This window comes from Capra hircus, chromosome 18, assembly GCF_001704415.2.
Source record: "Capra hircus breed San Clemente chromosome 18, ASM170441v1, whole genome shotgun sequence".
Taxonomy (NCBI): Eukaryota; Metazoa; Chordata; class Mammalia; order Artiodactyla; family Bovidae; genus Capra; species Capra hircus.
Genome location: NC_030825.1, coordinates 53,751,844 through 53,775,196, shown reverse-complemented (window position 1 = coordinate 53,775,196; position 23,353 = coordinate 53,751,844). Strand labels below are relative to the sequence as shown.

Below are 23,353 nucleotides of genomic sequence, written 5' to 3'. Positions count from 1 at the left end.
CCAAAATCAACACAAGTATTTCTAAGAATAAAACTAATTATGCGGCATGCATGCTAAGTCACTTCAGTTGTGTCTGGCTCCTATGGATCGTAGCACACCAGGCTTCTGTCCATGGGATTCTCCAGGCAAGAATACTGGAGTGGGTTGCCATTGCCTCCTCCAGGGGGTCTTCCCCACCCAGGGATTGAACCCACATCTCCTGTGTCTCCTGTATTGGCAGATGGGTTCTTTAGCACTAGCGCTACCTGGGAAGCCCATATATGTGTATATATATTGAGACTTTATATGTGTTGGACACACACAGATTACCTCTAAGACATACAACAGTTCTAGGAAGCCCATGATATTGAGGAAAAAGCAAAGGCACCAGGAGATTAAGCCACTTGTCCAAGGTCACGTGGTCAACACGTGGTGCAGCCAAGATGGGAATCCAGGCAAGCAAGAGCTCTTTAGCACTAGCTCCTAGGACTTGGGGACGTTACTGATATTTCTGGGCCCAGTCATCACCCTAAAGAGGGAAAGTCATAGCACTCACCTCATAGGAGTTGTTAGAAGGATTAAATGAGTCATTCCAATAAAAGGGCTTAGAAGAGGACTTAACATAATAGGTGATCAATCCTTGTTAAGTATGATGGCTTTTATAAGCATTATGTAAAATATTAGCTCCAGGTCTGGAACTCAGAAAATCCTCAGTAAATGCCACCTCTTTGTGATGTAGCTCTTAGGTACTTGGGATCCCATCTCATCCTAATACCAGCTCATTTTAGGGGTTGAGGAAACCAGCTCAGGGTATTAAAGTCACCTGGCCAAAATCAGCCAGTGAGTCAATGACGAAATAGAACTCAAATCTACCTTGAATCATTCACCCGGGGCAGGATCAGTTTTTCTGCCCTAACCCCAATTCCCAGTCTCCTAAGAATCTCCTTGGCCTTCCTCAGATCTCAGCTCAAATACCACCTCCTCCAGGAAGCCTTCCCAGATGCCTGGACCATATTTGGTCTTCCTGTTCAGTCTCAGTACTGTGTCTTCTTCCCTATCAGCATTACACACATTTATAATTTGTATTTCTTTCCCTACCTCTCACTGAACTGAGAGCCCTGTGAGGGCAGAGTCTGGACGTGTCTCGGTCACTGCTGTGCCCCAGCACTGCCTAGCACAGAGGCCGGCATCGAAGAGCCACCCAATAAGCATTTGCTCTTTCAAAAAAACCACAAAAACCCAGACTTCCCTGTTGGCACAATGGATCAGAATCCACCTGCCAATGCAGGGGGACATGAGTTCAATCCCTGGTCTGGGAAGACCCCCACATGCTGCGGAGCAACTAAGTCTGTGCGCCACGACTGCTGAGCCCGTGCCCTAGAGCCTGCATGGTGCAACTACTGAGCCTGCGTGCTCTAACCACTGAAGCATGTGTGCACCTGGAGCCTGTCCTCTGCAACAAGAGAACCACCACAATGAGAAGCCTGCACATCACAACGAAGAGTAGCCCCCGTTTGCCACAACTAGAGAAAGCCCACGCAAAGCAACAAAGACCCAGCGCAGCCAAAAATGAATAAATAATAAAATTTTTTAAAAGCCAGTTTGAGAAAGGGGTTTTGCATTTGAATGGATGTGACTCAAGTGGAAACCTCCATTTTCTCCATCTGGAGCCCCGACCCAACTGTCATAAGGCATTTATTTATACAACTCCACGATTTTAATACCAGAATAGTTCCCCAAAGTTCCTGATGCCAAGGTCTGCCCAGCATTCAAGGCTGGCTAGTATAAACAGGCCTCCTTCTCTGTTCATGAATGAGTGAGTGGGTGTGTGGGTGGGTGACTCAGTGAGTGAGTGAATCAATGGGCAATATCTGAAACCAGAGCTCTGGACCCTTCTACTAGGCTCCCCTGGTTAACCAGCTACTCCTCACCGTCTCAGTCTCTGCAAGCTGGCAGACCCCACTCTGCCTGCTCACTGCCCCAGGCCCCTCACCTTTCTGCACCTTGTCGCACAGTAGGTAGAGCTCCTCGCCACCCGTGCACGGCCCACTCTCCTTGTTGATTCGGCAAATCCGTAGCTCCGACGTGTTTGTAGACTCTGGGAAAGAGGAGAGGAAGACACACAAAGGAAAAAAAAAAAAAAAAGGAATTTAGTCATCAAATCCTTACCAGGAACTCAGTGGGTGCCCACTCAGGATGTGGAGAGGTGGGAAATGGACAGGCCAGGGTGTCTGATATTTTTGGAACCTGTGCTGCAGGTGGAAAACAGAAGATGCCCAGGGTGGAGGGGTTAATGGACATCCCATGAGTCCTCTGCACTGAGGTCTAGTGAGCTCCCATCTCTGTCATGGGGATTGGATAGGTCAAAGCCCATTGGTAGCTAAGTGGGGACCATGTGCCCTAGACCTGGCCAATCAAAGCATCACCTCCTCCTGGCCACAGCTGATTGGTCAGAGAGGAGAATGTGAGGAAAACTAGGCCAATGAGAGACAGCCCTGGGACTCTGAGCAAAAATATCGGGTAAGAGGACTTCCCTGGTGGTACAGGGGGTAAGAATCTGCCTGCTGATGCAGCGGACACAGGTTCAATTCCTAGTATGGGAAGATTCCACATGCCACAGAGCAACTAAGCCTGAGCTCTAGAGCCTTTGAGCTGCTACTACTAAGCTCACTTGCCACACCTACTGAAGCCCAAGTACCTAGAGCCTACGGACCTCAATAAAGAGTAGCCCCACTCACCGCAACTAGAGAAAGCCTGCATGCAGGGAAAAAAAAAAAAAAAGAAATTGGGTAAAAGAATCTCTCTTCAGGAGCGGGAGAAAAGTTCCAGGCTGGTAGGACATAAGACTAGAGCTTTGTACAGTTATTTTGCCCCTGCCTGGGAGGGCCCTGCTAAGAGTGACTCTAACATGAAGGAAGCATGACTGAGAGATGGAAAGAAATAGACCCCTAATGACATCACTGAGAGCCTGGATACATACAAACCTGAAGCACTGTATTACTTCTGGATATTTTTAGTTAATGGAACATTCTTTTTTTTTTTTCCTTATGTGAGTTGAGATTCTATCTCTTGCATCCATAAAAGCCTAGATTGATATTCCCTGCCCATTTTGATGTCTGTGGCAGTCCCTGTAAGTGGGCTAAAATCTAACAGCCATTCCTAATCTTCTCTTCTATGCCTGTACCCCTCGATACAGGATGAAAAATCTAAATACATGCTTTCTCAGACTGCTTTGCAACTAAAGGTGGCCATGGAGCCAAGTTCTGGCCAATGAGACATAAACAGATGCCTATCAGGGTGATTCTGAGAAATGTATTATTTTCTATAAAAGAGAGAAATTATTACTTATGCTGCCTGTTCCCAAGGACTGCGTCATTGTACTGACTGTGCTTTCTACAACACTAGAAGGCCCCATTTCCTTAGGCTACTTAGTAAATGCTGACCTCTAGAGGTGGGCAGTGTACAGCTTGCACACCACACAGGGTGACACCGCACACCATCTTGAACATAGACATGATGTCTGGAGCTGTGGCAGCCAGCTTGTGACCATGAGGGCAAGGCCACGAGAATCACAGAGCTACTGAACCAGCACCCTGATATAGCTGAGCAGCTGAATCAGCAGGAACAGACTTAATAACTGAGCAAAAAAAAAAAAAAATTCCCTGTTTGTTCACCCATTGTGTATGGGGCTTTCCAGTACTTGCGACCAATGGCAATCCTAATGGAACATCACCCTCAACTCACTCTTGTCGTAGACAGGCTCAGAGAGCACAGGGTCCATCCGGCGCATCTGTCCTTGCTGGTCCCTGTATGAGGCCTGGAAGCAAATCCTCACAACATTCATGTCTACCTCCTGATGGTTCTTCAGGGACCCAGCTGTGGGAGAGACATAGGAAGGCTGAGTGTGGGTGGTGGAGACCCTAGCAAGCAGATGGGGGACAAGGAAGGGCTGGGGCTGGGGCAATGGTGGAAACTGGAAAAGGCAAGGGGATGGGGTGGCGGAGGGGCGAGGAGTTTGAGAGGATGGGATGCTAAGCTAGGCGCAGGGACTCACCATTGTAGGGGTCAATGCCCAGCTGAATCTTCCGCTCAATGGCAGCCTCGATCTCTTTCTTCCTCACACACTGGATGCCCAGGTTGTTGAAGCTGAGTGGGGGAAGGGGTGAAGGGAGGCACTCCTGAGAGGGCAGGTGTCACCCTGACCCACAAGACGGCTCTGGCAGATGCTGCTGCGGGGCTCACACCCTCAGAGGCCGAAGCCCCCTCAGGCCCAGGGTTCCCAGCACTGGGAGGAGGCTGGGGCTCAAACCCTTAGGGGTATGGAGGATTCCTGAGAGAACTTGGGAACACACCTTATCTTTATCCCATGAAAGCACCAGTTGACCTCATTTATAAGAAGAAAACTGCCAATTAAACTCAAATGTGATATCAATTCCTAAAAAAACTCTCCAAAACAGCAGAGATCAAAACGCTGGATAGTGCTCTCTGTAGGTGATGTTGTAGAGAATCAGGCACTCTCACTCATTGCTAGAGGGACTGTAAGTCACCCGAGTGACCATGTACTAGAAGACAACATGGCAGTATTCACTCATTCCAGCAAGACTTCCTGAGCACCTACTGTGTGGCAGGGACTGTGCTAGGCACAGGGAACAGGGGGCTACAGCATGGAACAAAAGAGAGAAAATCTCTGCTCTCACAGAACTTACATTTTCATTAAGTTTATAAATTGTTAAAAGTATAAATGCACAGATGTGGGGCCAACAATTTCATTTCTAGGACTCTATCCTAGAAAAGGGTATATATGAAACCATTCATGAATAACAGTAACAGGGCAACAAGAGATTGGAATGAGTGCCCAGTAATAAGAACATATTCGATTAATTGTTAATATCCATGCATTGGAATACTATGCAGCCAATAAAAAAGGATAGGACAGTTCTAAATGTACTGACAGGAATTCTCTCTCGGATGTACTAAAACATAGAAACAAGGTGCAAATGTCTACCATTCATAAGGGAATGACAAATATATATATACAGGCAAAGCACGACTTTAGTTGCCTCCAAGAAGGGGCACTAGTGATTAGGGGACCAAAGATGGAAAGAAATTCATTTTTCACTGCACACCCTTTCCGGACCTTTTGCTTTTTTTAATTGAAAACATATAAATTATAAAGTGAAAGAAAGAATGGGCCTTGCAGTTAAGTCAGGTCTGGAGTCAAACCCCAGCTCTGCCACTGGCTATCTGGGCCCCTTCACCTTTCGGAGCCTCAGTTTTCTCACCTACAAAATGGGGATAAACATAATGCATGTGAAGGTGCAGGCAGCAGGGTTCCAGGCCTAAATGAGACCCTCCGCTGTTCCCAGACCTTGGTCTCCCCATCTAGGCAGTGCAGTGGGGAGGGTCTGGTTAAGCTGCCCCAGCCCTAAGGTTCTCTCGGGTGATCCTCAGCCCCTCAAAATCTCCATGACCAAGCACAAGGGGTCAAGGGTCAGGTACCTGTGCCGAGGGCTGACATGAGGCCGGAGCCGCACCCTGCAGACGCCGTCTGTGCAGTCTTTCCCCACGAGGCTGTGGGGATGAACTCGGTGAGGCCAGTCCTTCCACACCAGGCAGGCGGTCACCTCCACCTCCCGCAGCCCTCCACAGTCCCGGAGCTGCAGGAAGACGGGTGCTTTTGGGGTCCCATCGCAGACACCTGCACCCATCCAAGCCTCCTCTGGTACCTCGTCTCCCCCTCAACGATGGAAGTGTGTCGGTTGAAGACCTCTTTTAGATCCTAAACCCAAAGCTTCCAACCTGGGGACCTCATAACATGAGAGCTGACCCACGGATGCACTGTCTTTGGCCGCTCAACTTAAAAAAAATTGATGCATACAAGGTCTCCAAGTGTGGTCTGCAAAGAGCAAGCTAATAGTGGGGAGACCTGGTAGACACCACCTTAACCAGGTCAACAAGGTCAGCATCACCAATACGGGGGCAACGGAGCACAGGCATCCTCTGCTGGGATGAATCACAAGCTGGAATCAAGGTTGCCAGGAGAAACATCAACAACCTCAGACACACAGATGGTACCACTCTAATGTCAGAAAGTGAAGAGGAACTAAAGAGCCTCTTAATGAGGGTAAAAGAGGAGAGTGAAAAAGCTGGTTTAAAACTCAACATTCCAAAAACTAAGATCATGGCACCCAGTTCTATCACTTCATGGCAAATAGAAGGGGAAAAAGTTGGAAACAGTGACAGATTTTTATTTTCTTAGACTCCAAAATCACTGCGGATGGTGACTGTAGCCTTGAAATTAAAAGATGCTTGCTCTTTGGGAGGAAAGCTATGACGAACCTAGACAGTGTGTTAAAAAGCAAAGACATCACTTTGCCGACAAAGGTCCGTCTAGTCAAAGATATGTTTCCAATAGTTATGTACGGATGTGAGAGCTGGACCGTAAAGAAGGCTCTCTTCTATGACAGCCCCTCCAGAAGTGCAACCCCAGAACCCAATCATGAGGAAATGTCAAACAAGCCCTAACTGCAGGTCATCCATTCAGACATATCTGTGTCATGAAAGACAATAAAAAGATGAGTGAGGACTTCCCTGGTGGTCCAGTGGCTAAGACTCTGTGCTAACACAGTGGGCTTGGATTTGATCCCTGGTTGGGGAACTAAATCCCACACACCACAACTAAAACCCAGAGCAGCAAAAAAAAAAAAAAAAAAAGATAGGTGTTATATTTGAACAAAAAGAAAAAAAAAAGTATTTTGATCGGCTGATAGTTAAATAATGTATACATCTGTCAAAATCCTTAGAGCTACACACAATATTTGATCAAATACAACTCAATTTCCAAAAAAACAGAGGCGAGAGACTCCAGAGACACAACCAAAAGCAACACAGGACCCTAGATTGAGGAGGGAGAAATCATTATAAAACACATTTTGAGGGACTTCCCTGCAGTTAAGAATGCACCTGCCAATGCAGGGGACGTGGGTCCCCTGGTCCAGGAAGATCCTACATGCCTGGAGGAACTAAGCCCGGAGCAACTAAGCACCACAACCACTGCGCCAGTGCTCTAGAGCCAGTGGGCTGCAGCTACTGAGCTGGTGCATCACAGCTGCTGAAGCCCCCAAGCCTAGAACCAGTGCTCCACTACAAACGAAGCTGCCACAGGGAGGAGCCCCCACACCACAATGAAGAGAAGCCCCCACTCACTGCAAATAGAGAAAGCCCGTGCAGACCAAAGACCCAGCACGGCCAAAAATCAATCAAGCAATAGATCTTAAAAAAAAAAAAAAATTGGGGGGAACAATTTGGAAATTCCAGCATGGACTGTATATTAGATGATATTATGTGATATTATTGATTTTTTTCTAGGCATAGTAATGAGTGTCGCAGCCATGCAGGAGCTTATTTTTAGAAGATGCCCCCTGAAGTATCTACAGGTGAAATAACATGATATTTACAACTCATCTGCAAATAGGTCTGCAAGAAAAGCAACGTGCATATCTGTGTGTGTGTGAGCACTACGCATCTGTATGTATGTTTGTGTGCATGGAAAGAGGGTCAGATATAGCAAATTGAGGTAAAATTGAGGTCTACTGGTGAATACGGGTGAAGGGTACACAGGTGCTTGTTGTATGTTTTTTAAATTTTTCTGGAGATTGCAATTGTTCTCATTCTAAATTCATCAAAATGTGTACATTAAGTGTGTATTTTTTTATATCAGTTATACTGCAAAGAAAGAAACAAACAAGAAATCTAGAAGAAAGATTTAAAAGATTTTTTTTTTTTTTCAAAATAAAAAGTTGGGGCGGGGTAGGGGAGGGAAGGACTGAGAATTTGGGATTAGTAGATGCAAATGAGAATACGTAGGATGGATAAACAACAGGGTCCTACTGGATAGCACAGGGAACTATATTCAATATCCTGTGCTAAACCATAATGAAAAGAATATATGCATAAATATATAGCTATGTATATATAACTAAATCACTGATATGCAGCAGAAATTAACATGATATTGTAAATCAACTATAATTCAATAAAATAATTTTTTTTTACAGTTGGGGAAGGGACTTCCCTGATATTCAGTGTTTAAGACTGCACTTTCACTGCAGAGGGCACAGGTTTGATCCCTGGTCAGGGAACTAAGGTCCCGACTAATGTGTAGCACGGCCAAAAAAAAAAAAAAAACAGAAGTTGGGGAAAATTTGGAGCCTACATTTAAAAGGTATGAGACATCATGCTCTTCTAGATTTCCAGGTTTTCCTTTTTAAAAAAGAAGTTATGACAACTGGGGCTGGAATTCTACTCTGCAGCTACATGGGGCAGCAGACAGATACCAGCCCCTTGAGGTGGGGCCCAGACCTACTTGGTTTTCCTGGGTCACTCGAAGGGCCCTGCCGGTCAGAGAACCTCTAAAAAGTGTGATCTGAACATGTAAAGTGAAAAGTGAAAGTTGCTCAGTCGTGTCCAACTCTTTGCGACCCCACGGACTCTACAGTCCATGGAATTCTCCAGACCAGAATACTGGAGTGGGTAGCCTTTCCCTTCTCCAGGGGATCTTCCCAACCCAGGGATCGAACGCAGCTCTCCTGCATTGCAGGCAGATTCTTTACCAGCTGAGCCACCAGGGAAAGTGAACACGTAAAGCTGCTGCTGCTGTTGCTGCTGAGTCGCTTCAGTCGTGTCCGACTCTGTGCGACCCCATAGACGGAAGCCCACCAGGCTACCCTGTCCCTGGGATTCTCCAGGCAAGAACACTGGAGTGGGTTGCCATTTCCTGCTCCAATGCATGAAAGTGAAAAGTGAAAGTAAAGTTGCTCAGTCGTGTCCGACTCTTAGCGACCCCTTGGACTGCAGCCTACCAGGCTCCTCCAGCCATGGGATTTTCCAGGCAAGAGCACTGGAGTGGGTTGCCACTGCCTTCTCGGACATGTAAAACTAGTGCCTATAAAATACAATGAACAGGTGTGTCTCCGTGGGCGAGTACTGCCCTCTAGGGGTGACAATTTTGGTGATGGAGACAGCAGACAGGACACAGGGCCAGAGATGCTACCCCGCCTGCAATACCAGACCCACACAAATCCTGTAAGACTTCTGAATAACCCGCCAGCATTCACATTGGTGACAACCCTGTTTGAAAAAGTCAGAAGCCAGAGCCTCCTTCCGTTTCACATATGTAGCATTTTTTTCCCAGGTGCCACAATGGTAGAGTCTGCCTGCCAATGCAGGAGATCCCTGAGTCGGGTTAACTCCTGGAATAGGAAATGCAACCTGCTCCAGTATTCTTGCCTGGAAAACTCCGTGGACAGAGGAGACTGGTGAGCAGCAGTCCATGAGGTCGCAAAGAGTTGGACATGACTGAGCGACTGAGCACACACGCACATATTTTTTCCCATAACTTTCAAATGCACTGAAGTGTCAAAAACTGCAATGGCTGTGTCAATTGAGAGAGCGCTGGATTTCATTTAGACTGAGAATTATTCATCACTTTGGTGGCTTTTTCTTCCCTCGCTATGCAGCTTGTGGGAGCTTAGTTCCCTGGCCAGCAATTGAACTGGTGCCCCTGCAGAGGAAGCATGCAGTCTTAACTACTGGACCATCAAGGAACTGAGTCACTACCAGTTATGGGCTAAACTGCACACTTCCAAAATTCATATGTTGAAGCCCTAGCCCCAGGGAGACAGACCCTGTAAGTGCTGTGCTTAGTTGTGTCTGACTGTTTTGCGACCCCATGGACTGTAGCACGCCAGGCTCCTCTGTTCATGGGATTTCTCCCAGGCAAGAATATTGGAGTGGGTTGCCACTTTCTCCTCCAGGGGATCTTCCTGACCCAGGGATTGAACCCTAGTCTCTTGCATCTCCTGCACTGGCAGGTGGAGTCTTTACCACTAGCACCACCTGGGAAGCCTTATAGCCTTTAGAGAGGTGAGTAAATCAATCAGCCCTTAGGGTAGGGGCTACCCTGATTTCTCAGACGATAAAGAATCTGCCTGCAATTCAGGAGACCTAAGTTGGATCCCTGGGTTGGGAAGATCCCCTGGAGGAGAAAATGGCTAGCCCACTCCAGTATTCTTGCCTGGAAAACCCCACGGACAGAGGAGCCCGACGGGCTACAGTCCACAGGGTCGCAGACACGACTGAGTGACTGACACTTTCATTTTCACTTAGGGTGGGGACTAATGCAACCTGCCTCTTGGCCTTCTGTTCTGAAGTGAAAGTTGCTCAGTTTTCTCCGACTCTTTTCAACCCTGTGGACTGTAGCCCACCGGTCTCCTCTGTTCATGGAACTCCCTAGGCAATGGTACTGGAGTGGGTTGCCATTCTACAAGAAGAGGCAATCAACCTGAATATTCATTGGAAGGACTGATGCTGAAGCTGAAACTCCAATACTTTGGCCACCTGATGCGAAGAACTGACTCATTGGAAAAGACCCTAATGCTGGGAAAGATTGAAGGCAGGAGGAGAAGGGGACAACAGAAGATGAGACGGTTGGATGGCATCACTGACTCAATGGACACGAGTTTGAGCAAACTCCAGAAGAAGGACAAGGAAGCCTGGCGTGCTGCAGTCCATGCGGTTGCAAACAGTCAGACCCAACTGAGTGACTGAACAAGAAGAGGTAATCTGGATGTACAAAGAGACACCAGTGTGGACAAAAAGGAGAGACCAAGTGAGGAGAGAGAGAAGGCGGCCATCTGCAAGCCTAGGAGAGAGGCCTCAGAGGAAACCACCCCTGCCAATAGCTCAGTTTTGGCCTTCCAGCCTCCAGAACCATGAGACAATAAATTCCTGTGGTTCAAGGCACCCAGTCTGTGGGATTTTGTGAGGGCAGCCAGAGCTGAGTAATAAACCACCTTAACCACGGGATCCGATTCAGCATCAGATACTAGGACAAACTGCCACCCCACGTGCCAGGATGTCAGACTCTAAGAGGACCACGGCCTCACCGTTGGGGTATTCCCGCCAAAATTAATAACCTGATTTAACCTGGAAACAGCCAATAAATCCAGAATGTGGGACATACTACAAAACACCTTCCCTGGTGGTCAAGTGGCCAAGATTCCGCACTTCCCAATGCAGGGGGCCCAGGTTCAATCCCCGGTCAGGGAACTAGATCCCACATGCTGCAACTAAAAATCCACGTGCCATAACTAAATCCCTCATGAGGCAACTAAAGAGCCTGCACACCGCAGTGAAGATCGAAGGCTCCTCGAGCCACAACTAAGCTGTAGCGTAGCCAAATAAACAACAACAACAAAAACTGACACCTTTTCTGTCCTGCATAAATGTCCCTGTCCCGAAACGCAAAGGCAACCTGAGGAACAAACCCCATCACACCGAAGATGCCTGTCTTTGTTTCTTGAGGATTCTTGAGGCTGGAAGTCCAAGATCAAGGTGACGCCACAGCTGGGTTCTGGCGAGGGCCTCTTTTGGGCACAGGCTCTGTCTCCGTGTCCTCAGATGGGGGAAGGCAGAGGACGCTCTCTGGGACCTCATCTGGAAGGTCACTGATCTCAAAGGCCTCACCTCCTACTCCCATCACCTTCAGAGTTGCGAGTGTTCGGTCATGTCTGACTCTTTGGGACCCCATGGACTGCAGCCCGCCACGCTCCTCTGTCCATGGGATTTTCCCAGGCGCGAATACTGGAGTGGGTTGCCATTTCCTCCTCCAACTTTTGGAGTTAGGGTTTGAATGTATGAACGGAGAGGGTACACAAATATTTAGACCTGGCAACTAAAGGCACGATTGGACTAGACTGGATATTAAACAAGTGGACCAAAGGAAAAAAAATTATAAAGGATATCTGGGGTCAGTGGGATCAACAGACTATGGACTTAACCTTAGAAGATATTGCTGCATGAATATTACGTTTCTAGTATGTGATAAGAGTGTTGTCATGATACAGATCCTACCTTGCAAAAAAAAAAGTCATGGCTTTTGAGAGATACAGGCAGAAACATTTTGAGTAAAGTATCATACCTCCAACTCACTTTCCAATTGCCCCCTATAAATGTCTATATAAAGAGAGGCAAGGGTGGGGTGAGAGGAAGGCTCAAGAGGGAGGGGATATGTATATAGTTATGACTGATTCACATTGTTGTACAGCAAAAACCAACATAACACTGTAAAGCAATTATCCTCCAATTAAATAACGAGAGAGGCATTGATGGAGAGGAGACGGAAACATCTCACACGAGGAAGCTGGCACCAGGACAGGGGTCAGAACAGGCATCCCTGAGGTGGGCTGAGGCCTCACAGGTAAATAGAGGGTGACTGACTCTGCCAAAGCCTTCGGCTGTGTGGGTCACAACAAACTGTGGAAAATTCTTAAAGAGATGGGAATACCAGGCCACCTGACCTGCCTCCTGAGAAATCTGTATGCAGGTCAAGAAGTTAGAACTGGACATGGAACAACAGACTGGTTCCAGATCGGGAAAGGAGTATGTCAAGGCTGTATATTGTCACCCTGCTTATTTAATTTATATGCAGAGTACATCATGAGAACTGCTGGACTGGATGAAGCACAAGCTGGAATCAAGATTGCCAGGAGAAATATCAATAACCTCAGATACACAGATGACACCACTCTTATGGCAGAAAGTGAAGAACTAAGCCCCTTGATCAAAGTGAAAGAGGAGAGTGAAAAAGTTAGCTTAAAACTCAACATTCAGAAGACTAAGATCATGGCACCTGGTCCCATCACTTCATGGCAAATAGATGGGGAAACAGTGAGAGACTATTTTTTTGGGCTCCTAAATCACTGCAGATGGGGACTGTAGCCATGAAATTAAAAGACGCTTGCTCCTTGGAAGGAAAGTTATGACCAACCTAGACAGCATATTAAAAAATGGAGACATTACTTTGCCAACAAAGGTCTGTCTAGTCAAAGCTATGGTTTTTCTGGTAGTCATGTATGGATGTGAGAACTGGACTATAAAGAATGCTTTTGAACTGTGGTGTTGGAGAAGATTCTTAAGAGTCCCTTGGATTGCAAGGAGATCCAACCAGTCCATCCTAAAGGAAATCAATCCTGAATATTCACTGGAAGGACTGATGCTAAAGCTGAAACTCCAATACTTTGGCCACCTAATGTGAAGAACTGACTCACTGGAAAAGACCCTGATGCTGGGAAAGATTGAAGGCGGGAGGAGAAGGGGACGACAGAAGATGAGATGGTTGGATGGCATCACCAACTGAATGGACACGAGTTTGAGTAAACTCCATGAGTTAGTGATGGACAGGGAGGCCTGGCATGCTGCAGTCCATGGGGTTGCAAGGAGTCAGACACTACTGAGCGACTGAACTGAACTGAACTAAAGGCTGCAAGTGGAAAGCACTTCAGGCAGGAGGAACAGCAGTAGCGAAGGCCTGATGGCTGGATGGTGGGGAGTGAGGGGGCTGGGTGGGAGTGGGCAGCAGAAGCTGGACCAGGCAAGGTCTTAGAGGGCCTTCCCTGGTGGTCCAGTGACTAAGATTCCACGCTCCCAATGCAGGAGGCCTGGGTTCCACCCCTGGTCAAGAAACCAGATCCGACATGCCACAACTAAGATGGAAGATCCCACGTGCTGCAACTAACACCCAGCACAGTTAAATAAATAGATAAATCTTTTTTTCTTTTTTTTTTAAGAAATAAGCAAAGGTCTTCAGAGGCCCTGGGGAGGATCCTCCCCAGGAGGATCTTGGGCCTCCTCCTGAGGGCACTCTGGAGACAAAGGAGGATTCTAAGCAGGGGAGAGGAGCAGATGTGTAATTTACCAGCACCTCTCTGGCTGCCTCAGTGAAGCGGGGAGGGAAATCTGGGAGGGGACTGAGAGCTGGTCACCAGGGAGAAAGCTGGAGGTCAGGGAGCAGCTGGGCCTGGATCCGGCCCTAGTGGGATGGTGAGGACACAATTCAGGCTCCACAGACACTTGGGCAAAGATCCAGAAATACAACAAGGCTCCGTGTTGGAGAGGCATGAGGCACCGGGCCTCTCAGACATCACTGGGAGAGACAGTCATGGGTGCAACCCCCGAGGAGGGCAACTTGGCAATGGCTGTCAAGTTGCCTTTGATGGGCAATCCTGCTTCCAGAAGTTTGGGGATCTTATTTTACTTTTTTTTCCCCATGCCACACGGTTTGCAGAATCCTAGTTCCCCAACGAGGGATTGAGCCTCAGGCCCTCAGGTATAAAAGCAGAGCCCTAACCCCTGGACCACCAGAGAAGTCCTTGTTACCACGTTTTGTAGAGAAGGCACAGAAGGACTGAGTAACCTGCCCGAGGCAGCAGAGCTAGCAGCTGGTGGAAGCAGGATTCGAACTCAAGCACTCTGATTCTTACCGTGAACCAAGAGGCTACACAGCCTTTACAGCAATAATGATTGTGATCGATACTGTCATATTGCCAGGAAGAAGGTCTTTCTTTGAAAACTCTTTAAATTTAATGCCAAGTAACAGTGGTATCTGGAGAAGGAAATGGCAACCCACTCCAGTATTCTTGCCTGGAGAATTCCATGGACAGAGGAGCCTGGCAGGCTACAGTCCATGGGGTTGCCGAGTTGGACATGACACACACACATGCAACAGTGGTATCATCCACCCCGGCAGTAGCAACAACAACAATAATAACCACCGTAGGGACCTCTCCCTTGGCGCAGTGGCTAAGAATCGCTGCCAGTGCGGGGGACAGGGGTTCAATCTCTGGTCCGGAAAGATTCCACATGCTGTGGAGCATCCGAGTCTGAGGGCCTAGAGCCCCTGCTCTGCAACAAGAGGCCACCGCAATGAGAAGCCCGCACCACAGCTAGAGAGTAGCCCCCACGCCCGGCAACTAGGGAAAGCCCACAGCAAGGAAGACCCAGTGCAGCCAAAAATAAATAAATAGATGAAATTCAAAAACCAATCATCATCCTCATAAGAACGCACGAATAAAGAAATTCGCGTGTGTGACTCCTGGGGGCAAGAGAATCGCAGTCCCCACCCCACCCCACCCCCTCCCCCTCCTCCCGGTGCCCAGCCCCCTCGGCCTACCTCGATGGCGGGCAGCGTCTTGCTGGCTTCGGTGCTGCTCTCTCCGAGGATGCTGCCGGCCGAGCGGCCCTCGCACTCATAGCGGAAGCGCATGCCGCGCTGCTTGGGCTGCTCGGTGATGACCAGGTGCGGCCGCGGCCCGGCGCCCGGGGCCGGGGGCACCAGCCGGCCCAGGGTGCAGCCCCAGGGCGGCGGCGTGGCCGGGGGCGGGGGCGCCGCGGGGCCCAGGGTGACGGTGCTCAGGGAGGCCGCCCCGCGAGATACCAGGCGTGGCAGCCCCTCGCCCGGGCCGGGCTGCGCCCCCTCCAAGCCGAAGCCATTCTCCTTGATGTACTCGTCAATGATCTCTGCGGGAGAAGCCAAAACTGGGGGTGACGCTGATAGTTAAAAGGCTTGTTGAATCCCCTGACTTTTGCCACCCTCTCCATTCCCCGTCCATTCGTTTCTTCAAGACAGATTTCTTGTGGGTTTCACACACACAGAGTAGGGGCTTCAGCTCTGAACACACAAAAAAGCCCCTGCCTTCCTTCTTGCAAATAGACCCCCAGCATGCCCAGTTCTTAAGGCCCTGAGGGTGGGCCTGGTTTCTCCTTCTCCTGCACCCTCATGTCCACTCGCCTCCGAAACAGCTCCTGCACCCACGCCTCGATCACCTCTCACCTGGATCAAGGTAAGACCAGGCCACAAGCACCCCTGCCTCCATCTTGCCCCATTTAATAACAACAAGAATAACAGCTACTTTGCCGAAGCTTCATCTCAGAAAGGAGCATCACCGTCCAGTGATCAAGCTGGAAGGATGCCAAGTTTGTCAGTGGCTCAGGATCCCACATCCCCTAGGCCCAATCCATGAACTTTTCCTGCGTGTGTGTGCATGCTAAGTCGCTTCAGTCACGCCTGACTCTTTGCGACCCTATGGACTGTAGCCCGCCAGGCTCCTCTGTCCTTGGGATTTCCCAGGCAAGAATACTGGTGTGGGTGGACACTTTCTCCTCCAGGGGATCTTCCTGAGCCAGGGATCAAACCCGCGTCTCTTGCATCTCCTGCATTGGCAGGAGGATTCTTTACTACTAGCACCACCTGGAACTCTCTCTCTCGCCTCTCCCTCGAATATACATGTATAGTCCCACCACTTCTCCCACCCGCGCTGCCCTGGGCCGCCCTCCATCCTTTCCCATCTGATCACTGCTCCTGGTCCCCACCTCCCCCTTCCAGTCTACCCACCACACACAGCCAGAGGGATCTGATATCAGACCCTGTCCTCGTGTGCACAGAAACCTCCAGTGGCTCCCATCTCCCTACGAGTCAGTCAACACCTTCCCCATATAAAACTCCCCCCAGACTCCATTCATCTCAGGAAAGCAAGACAAAACCCACACCCCTGGCCTTAGCCACAGAATCCTGGCTGTCCTGGGCCTCTTGCCTCCCACCACCCCCTCTCACCACATTCTGGTCTCTTTTCTGTTGCACCTACCAAGCCCGGCCCTCTTCAGGGTGTTGTACTGGTTCCTCCATCTGCCTGGTCCCCCTATTTGAAGCATTCAGGCTCCTTCTCATCCAATCTCAGTTCACCTCTTCAGAAAGGCCTGATCTAATGTATTTTCCCCAGGCCCCTTCCTGTTTATTTCCTTCACAAGCCTTAGCCCGATCTAACATTATTTTGTTCTTTATTCCTTTTCCTTTGGTCTCTGCGACTAGAGTATCAGCTCCAAGAGGGCAGAGGCTTTGGTTCAGGGCCGAATTCACAGCATGTGCTCCATACGGTGCCCTCAAGGAATGAACAACAGCTGTAGTAATAGTAACTAATATTAAAGGCAGCTGGCATATGCTGAATTTTCACAAGTGCTGCTAAGTACCCTGGGAGCACATGACTGTTAAAATCCCCCAGCAGTCCCAGAAGTCACACCGTGACCTCCTCGCCAACAAGGAAGGTCAAGATCCCCCTCTGTGAGCACTTGGGACTCTTAAGCCTCCCCACCCAGACCACCCTGTGATACTTACCCAATTCATCTGTGGAAGGAAGAGAAAGAGAAAGGTAAGAAAGGTGAGGTCCAGAAAGTAGTCAAGACTTTCATGTTTTAAGACAGACCCCCCTCAACCCCCTCCCCTCCTGGAACCCTTCCCTCTTCCTCCATCCTGAGAAATCCTGGGATGTTAATCCCCAACCCCCATCTCTCGCTCCTGGCCTACTTTCCCTTCAGCTCCCGATGTGGGGTCCTAGGGTTAGGCTACCCTCAAATGCCTCCTCTCAGAACATTTAGACCAGGGATTATGAAACGTTGTTGAAAATCTGATGAAAAGCCAAGGGTTTTATCACCAGCGGGGAAAAAAAGGGGACACCTTAGATTCTAAACAAGGGAAATCCCTAGAGGTTTGGTCATTAGAACTCTGTGCTTTCACTACCAAGGGTCCAGGTTCGATCCTTGGTTGGGGAATTAAGATCTCACAAGTTCTATAGCTCAGCAAAAAAAAAAAAAAAAAAAAGATTCTGAACAAAATGTGAGGTTGCACCCCTCCCTAAAGCCCACCCAAGACCCCAAGATATCACTTGTTGGTGTCTGAAGCCCCAGGGAGGCTGATCCTCCAACCCCAAGCAACCACCTGCTCTGCATCCCATGCTGGTCCCCAGCAGTGCCCACCCGGGATCCAGGATTCACCTCTACTTCCTAAGGAGGGAATAACAGCAATGCTGAGGAAGCCCCTTATCACCTCCTCAGGAAAGCCCAGCCCTGGAAGGGACCATGGAGGATCGAAACCAACCTCCCACCATTCCACAGACGTAGAACAACGGGAGGCCCCGAGGGAGCAAGCAAGCCTGGAGGGTCACACAGCCAGGGAGGGCAGGCGGGGTCCAGGTGCCCCATCCATGGTTGCCTGCGCTGGCGACTGGTGGCTGGATTATCACCGAGCTGCTCAGCTGCCAGATCTGTCCTCCTCCTCCACTCTCTGGGAGTGGCTCCCGGCAGCCAGACCTTTGCTCCTTGGAAAGCAAGCAGTCTTCCTACACTTCTTATCTCATGTGATCTGTGAAGTCAGCAGGGTGAGGAAGACACCCCCACTTGGTAGATGGGGACACTGAGGCTGGGAGAGAGGAAGGGACATGCTGTCGCTCAGTGGCAGGGCCAACGTCAAGTCACTTCAACTTGGAAACACATTCTTAGGCGTCCGTGCTGGATGACCTGGGGCCCCAAAGATGACTTAGCCTGTGTCCAAGCTCTCAAGGAGCTCCCAGGCTGCGGGGGGAAACTGAGGCCCGGGCAACTTTGACTGAAGCTCTGGACTGCTTCAGTTCAAATCCTGGCTCTATTCCTTGCTATGTGCTAATGTGACCTTGAGCCCATTACTTAACTTTTTTTTTTTAGTTTAGAATTTGGGATGTTTTAGTTGTGGCATGTGAACTCTTAGTTGTGGCATGTAGGATCTAGATCTGATTCCCTGACCAGGAGTGGAACCTGGACCCCCTGCACTGAGAGTGCAGAGTCTTAGCCACTGACCACCAGCGAAGTGAAAGTCACTCAGTCGTGTCCGACTCTTTGTGACCCCATGGACTATGCAGTCCATGGAACTCTCTAGGCCAGAATACTGGAGTGGGTAGCCGTTTCCTTCTCCAGGGGAAGTCCCTTAACCTCTTCTTGTGCCTTGGTTTCTTCATCTATAAAATGGACATAATACTAATGCCCCTCTTGTGGGGCTGTTGTGAAAATTAAATGAGCTGATATACAGGAAGCCATAAGAGAACTGCCATAAGAGTAGGTGATACATAAATGCTGGCTAGTGTTGGGTAAGATGTCAGAGACAATATTTTATGAATTTGGGGAAATTGCTTCTGCTCTCTAGGCCTCAGTTTGTCTGTCTATAAAATGGGGAGGTTGGAAGACATCATATCAGAATATCAGGTGTGGAGTCACACAAATGTCAGTTTGAATCCCAGCTGTCACTTGCTGGCTGTGTTGCCTTGGGCAAGTTGCCTAACTTCTCTTGAGCCTCCTTCTCTATAAAATGAGCTCTGATATATCTCAGGCATTAGCATGAGGATTTAGACGCACACTGGGAAATTGCTTAGTATAGAATCTGAACACTTCAGGCCCTTCATAAAGTTTAGTTATTGGGTTTTTTTTAATTATTATTATCTAAAATCCTCTTTCAGTCAGGAAATGTTAGGGATTTCACCTTATTCAGGGTCTGCTCAAATACCAACCTACACCCCCCTTCTCCACCTCCTACACAAACTTGCCACCATTCAGGGGCAGCCACTTAAGCACACTTGAGCAACTGTCTTTCTCACCACTTGCCTCAGGGCCTTTGCACAGGCTAACCTCTGCAAGAATGCCCTTCCTTCAGTTCTTTGTATGCCTTCTTCTCCACTTTCAGTTCCCCATTCAAGTGTCACCTCCTAGATAGGTCTTCCCTGACTCCTTTATCCAAGGTAACCCCCAGAACCCCCCCTCCAGTCACTCATAGTTAGGTGCCTTGGTTTTATCATTGTCATGACACTTGTCAGGATTTGACATGACCTTATAGTACAGTGATTCGTATCAGTCTCCTGTAGGCTGTGAGCACCAGAGAGGAGGAAACACGTCTGCCCCTCCCCACTATACCCAGGGTCCAGTATGTGTCTGGTCCATCAAAATGAGGGAAAATTTCCCTCATCTCAGTTCTCCCATCCTCACCTTGCTATTTAGGTGTCACTGATCCCAAGATTTGTTTATAGCCTTTATCACATTTTACAATCCTACAGTTAATTCATTGTGTACCTAGCTGCCTCCACGGAGCACTATGAGGGCACAGCCAGGGTTGTCTCAGTTACTGCTGAGTCCTCAGTACTGCCCAGCACAGGGCCAGGTAAAGAATAGGCACTCAATATTTGTTGAATGGATTATGGCAAAAATTACTCTTAATTGAAACCAAAGATCTAGGTCTTGGGTCAGAAAAATCTCAGCCTTGTTCCTGCCCAGAAGCAGTGCTTGGGAGGACCTGTTTCCAGTGCAGCTCCCACCTTTCAGAATCTCCCACTCAGAGATCTGTTAGAGAACCCACAGGCCCTCCTCCACAGCCATGCCAGCACTTCTGGGGTCCATCCCAAGATTCTACCTCCAGAGAGAGGTTCAGACCCAGCCCTCAGGGGCCACGGATTCAATTCCTGACCTGCAAATTCCAGCACATTTATGAGAAACGATGTCATCCTTTGGCCATGGTTCTGTATTTCCTTGGTCAGCGCTGTATATTGGGTGTTTTGTTGTTGTTGCATGACACGTGGGATCTTAGTTGCTCAACCAAGGATCGAACCCATGCCCCCTGCAGTGGAAGCGTGGAGTCCCAACCACTGTACCACCAGGGAAGTCCCATGAATTTTGGATGGCACCGAATGAGGGGCTGTATAGACTAGTGGTTCTGAGTATCTCTTGAGAATTTGCTAGAAATGCACATTTCCAGAGCTCATCCTGGACCCACTGAATCAAATTCTGGGGGTGGAGCCCAAAGATTTGTTTTTAACAGTTCTCTTGGTGATCCTTAAATGTGTGGCAGATATTGCTTTAATACTGTCACTGTTTTAATACTGGTACTGTTAAGCTGTATCAGCTCATTGACTCATCTTGGTCCCTCTAAAAGGGAGGCATTGATATTATGCCCATTTTACAGATGAGAACAACTGAGGCCCAGAGAGGGGAAATGACTTGCAGACATTCACACAGTGAAGGGGTGGTGGCACCAGTATATAATTATTACCCTCTGCACTATGATAGTGAATCTCTAGAGAGGACTCTTACAAAGCGAGTAAGTTATACTTGCCCAGCTCCTTATCACCTGGGAGGTAGGGCATCTGGGGACCCCCTTCTCAATGGGCAGGGAGGGACACAGGCTGAGGAAAGCTGAGGTGGACCTCTGCAAAACCCCCCAGACAGAGGCGTGCACAATGCCACCTCCATAGGATTCCCTCTGCCCTGTCCTGAGAGTGTAGACGGGCAAGCAACTGTGGAGGGCTGCTCACCCGTGGTCCTGGAAACGGCGAGAGAGAGCGAGGAGAGGTCAGCGGACCCTGCAGGGAAGGAAGCATGTTTCAGGAGGTGATGAAGATGCGGCGGGAAAACCAGAGAATCTTCCAAGCTCCACCCCGTTCCTCTTCTGGCACCGCCTCTTTGGGTCAGGCCCCTCACTCTTGGCTTGCTTGGTCTGGCCTTACTTCCTTAACTCATGGACAGGTTCTCTACTTTCTCTCAGTCACCCCACCCTTCGTCACACTCAGACCCTGCTCCTTCTCTCCGTTAAGAAGGCTGAGAAGGGCCTGGAGGAGCCCTTATCAACCTCAGTTAGAAAAGCCCCCACCCCCTCCCTTATTTCAGGGTCAGACCCTACCCTTCACTTTTCCAGTGTCAAGCCAGTCCTCTTCTCCCTCTCAGACCCTGCCACTTCTCTCCTGAGGCGAGCCCCACCTCCTCTTTCTTCTCTGAGTCAGACCCCGCCCTCTTTTTTTCAGAACAGGCCCTCCCCCTTCTCTCTCTGCCAGAGTCAGGCCCTGCCCCTTCTCCCTATCTGAGTCTGTCCCGCCCCCTTATCACCGTAAGCCCCGCCTCTTATTCTGAGTAGGCGAAAGCTTGCTTCCTTCTTTATGTTAGGCCCCGCCCCCTTATCGTATTAATCTCAGACCCCACCCCCTTCTGGGAGCCAGGCCCCTCCTTTTTCTCCCTCTCTGCGTCTGGCCACGCCCAATCCCTCAGGAACGGCTTGCGCTCCTCCTTCTCGGAGTCAGGCCCCACCCCTCCCCTCTGTCGTCGGGTCCCGCCCCCTTCTTTGCCTCAGGGTCAGGCCCCGCCCCCTTCTCACTCTATAGTGGGACGCCTCTCTCTTACCTTGGACCGGACCCGGTCACCATCCTCTGCCTCCTTCCTTCCCTTTGATATAGTGTCGACAAACCCTCACACTCTCCCCGCAAAACCCCTGGACTCCTGTAGGAACTCCCAGACTACTCCGGGACCCCCAGAACTCCCGCGTCTCCAGTCCTGCCCCAGACTCCTCTCCTGATCCCTGGCCCCGCTTACCCAAGGGCCCGAGCTCCGGCGCAGCGGACGATCTGGCGACGCGGCGACTCGGCATGGCCCAACCAGTGGGGACTGACGGCCCGGAGGCCAGCCCAGACCAAAACACACACACGAGGGCGGGCAGAGCGGCCAGGTGGCACGGTCTGGCGGACGATCGCGGGTCGGGAGAGCGGCGCAGGGGCTGGGGCCTCAGGCCGGGCTGGACGCGCGGCGCCCGGGGCTGCGGGGGGCGCCGGGCCGGGCCGGGCGGGCGGCGGGCGGGGGCGGGGCGGCGGAATTCCCCGGCGCCGCCGGCCTGCGCGTTCATTGGCCCGAACCCCGTCGTTACGTCACGCCAGGGGAACGGGAAAACCCCCACGCGTCACGTGGCTTCGGGGGCGGTGCCGGCCGGGAAGAGGAGGCTGGGCGCACCGGAGGGGCCCCGACTAGCGACGATTCCCATTACCCAGGCCGAGACCACTGAGTCCACTTGGAGCCACTACCTAACCTACCCATGTAGCAAATTAGGAAACTGTGACCTGCCTTCCCAAGTCTGCCAACTGGCCTTGACCTGTTTGGCTGGAAGGGAAGCTTCAGGATCAGGTTACCAGAGCTCCATAGCTGCTCTGATGATAAACTTTTCGAAACTTCATGGTCTCTCTACACCTCAGTTCCTTTACCTGAGTCAATCGTTGAAGATACTGAAACATTTAAAGCTAGGGTGTCAACTCTAGGATTCGTCTGTTTTGTTCCTTACTGTATACCCAGCACCTAGAACAGCATCTGTAGGTGCCCAATAATGTTTACTGAATGAATGGATGGATGTTTCATTCCTCCCCACAGCTCCCTTAGGTTTTCTAACAGCCCACAACACTTTCAGCTCAAAGGCTCAATAACTGGGAAAGATAACAGCAGAGACCCCAGGGTACACGAGTTGAGTGCCTGATCCCTGGGCTTACCTGGGGCCCTCACCAATGCCTCACACGTTGCACCAGCATCAGAGAAAGGTGAGATAATTGGGACTAATGCAGAGGAGATTGAGGCTCAAAGAGGGGTAGCCAGTTGGTTAGATCATGTCTAAGCCTATTCATTAGGTCACAGCTTGGACACCAGGCACCCTCAGGTCACAGAGCCCAGGTTTGACATCCTGTGTCTGCTTGTGAAAAATTTGAGTGTTCCACCTCTTCTCTTCATGACCCACATGGACTCACTGATTCAGTCAACATACACTTCCTGAGCACCTGCTGTGTGCCAGAGCCTGCACTGGGTACCAGGGCACCCAAGCCAGCCCTGGAACTGCTCATGGGAGGCAGGGGAGTCCACTGTAGTTCTCAAGGTGTAGCCTTAAGCC

General features: G+C 49.8%; 1 protein-coding gene across 2 annotated transcripts in view; it reads right to left on the bottom strand.

The window, feature by feature from the left end:
- RELB (RELB proto-oncogene, NF-kB subunit) overlaps positions 1-22,268 on the bottom strand; it is a 28,549-nt gene extending 6,281 nt beyond the window's left edge. The window contains exons 1-8 of one of the 2 annotated variants that reach the window (XM_018062568.1): positions 22,024-22,268; positions 20,976-21,023; positions 16,988-16,996; positions 14,990-15,336; positions 5,479-5,636; positions 4,034-4,125; positions 3,724-3,855; positions 1,973-2,077 (exon numbers count right to left, since the gene is read on the bottom strand). In XM_018062568.1, the coding sequence (XP_017918057.1) occupies positions 1,973-2,077; positions 3,724-3,855; positions 4,034-4,125; positions 5,479-5,636; positions 14,990-15,336; positions 16,988-16,996; positions 20,976-21,023; positions 22,024-22,078 (946 nt within the window). In that variant the 5' untranslated portion in view covers positions 22,079-22,268. Of the gene's footprint in view, positions 1-1,972; positions 2,078-3,723; positions 3,856-4,033; positions 4,126-5,478; positions 5,637-14,989; positions 15,337-16,987; positions 16,997-17,746; positions 18,068-20,975; positions 21,024-22,023 lie in introns of those variants that run through there. The other variant, XM_018062569.1, reaches the window with a different exon arrangement.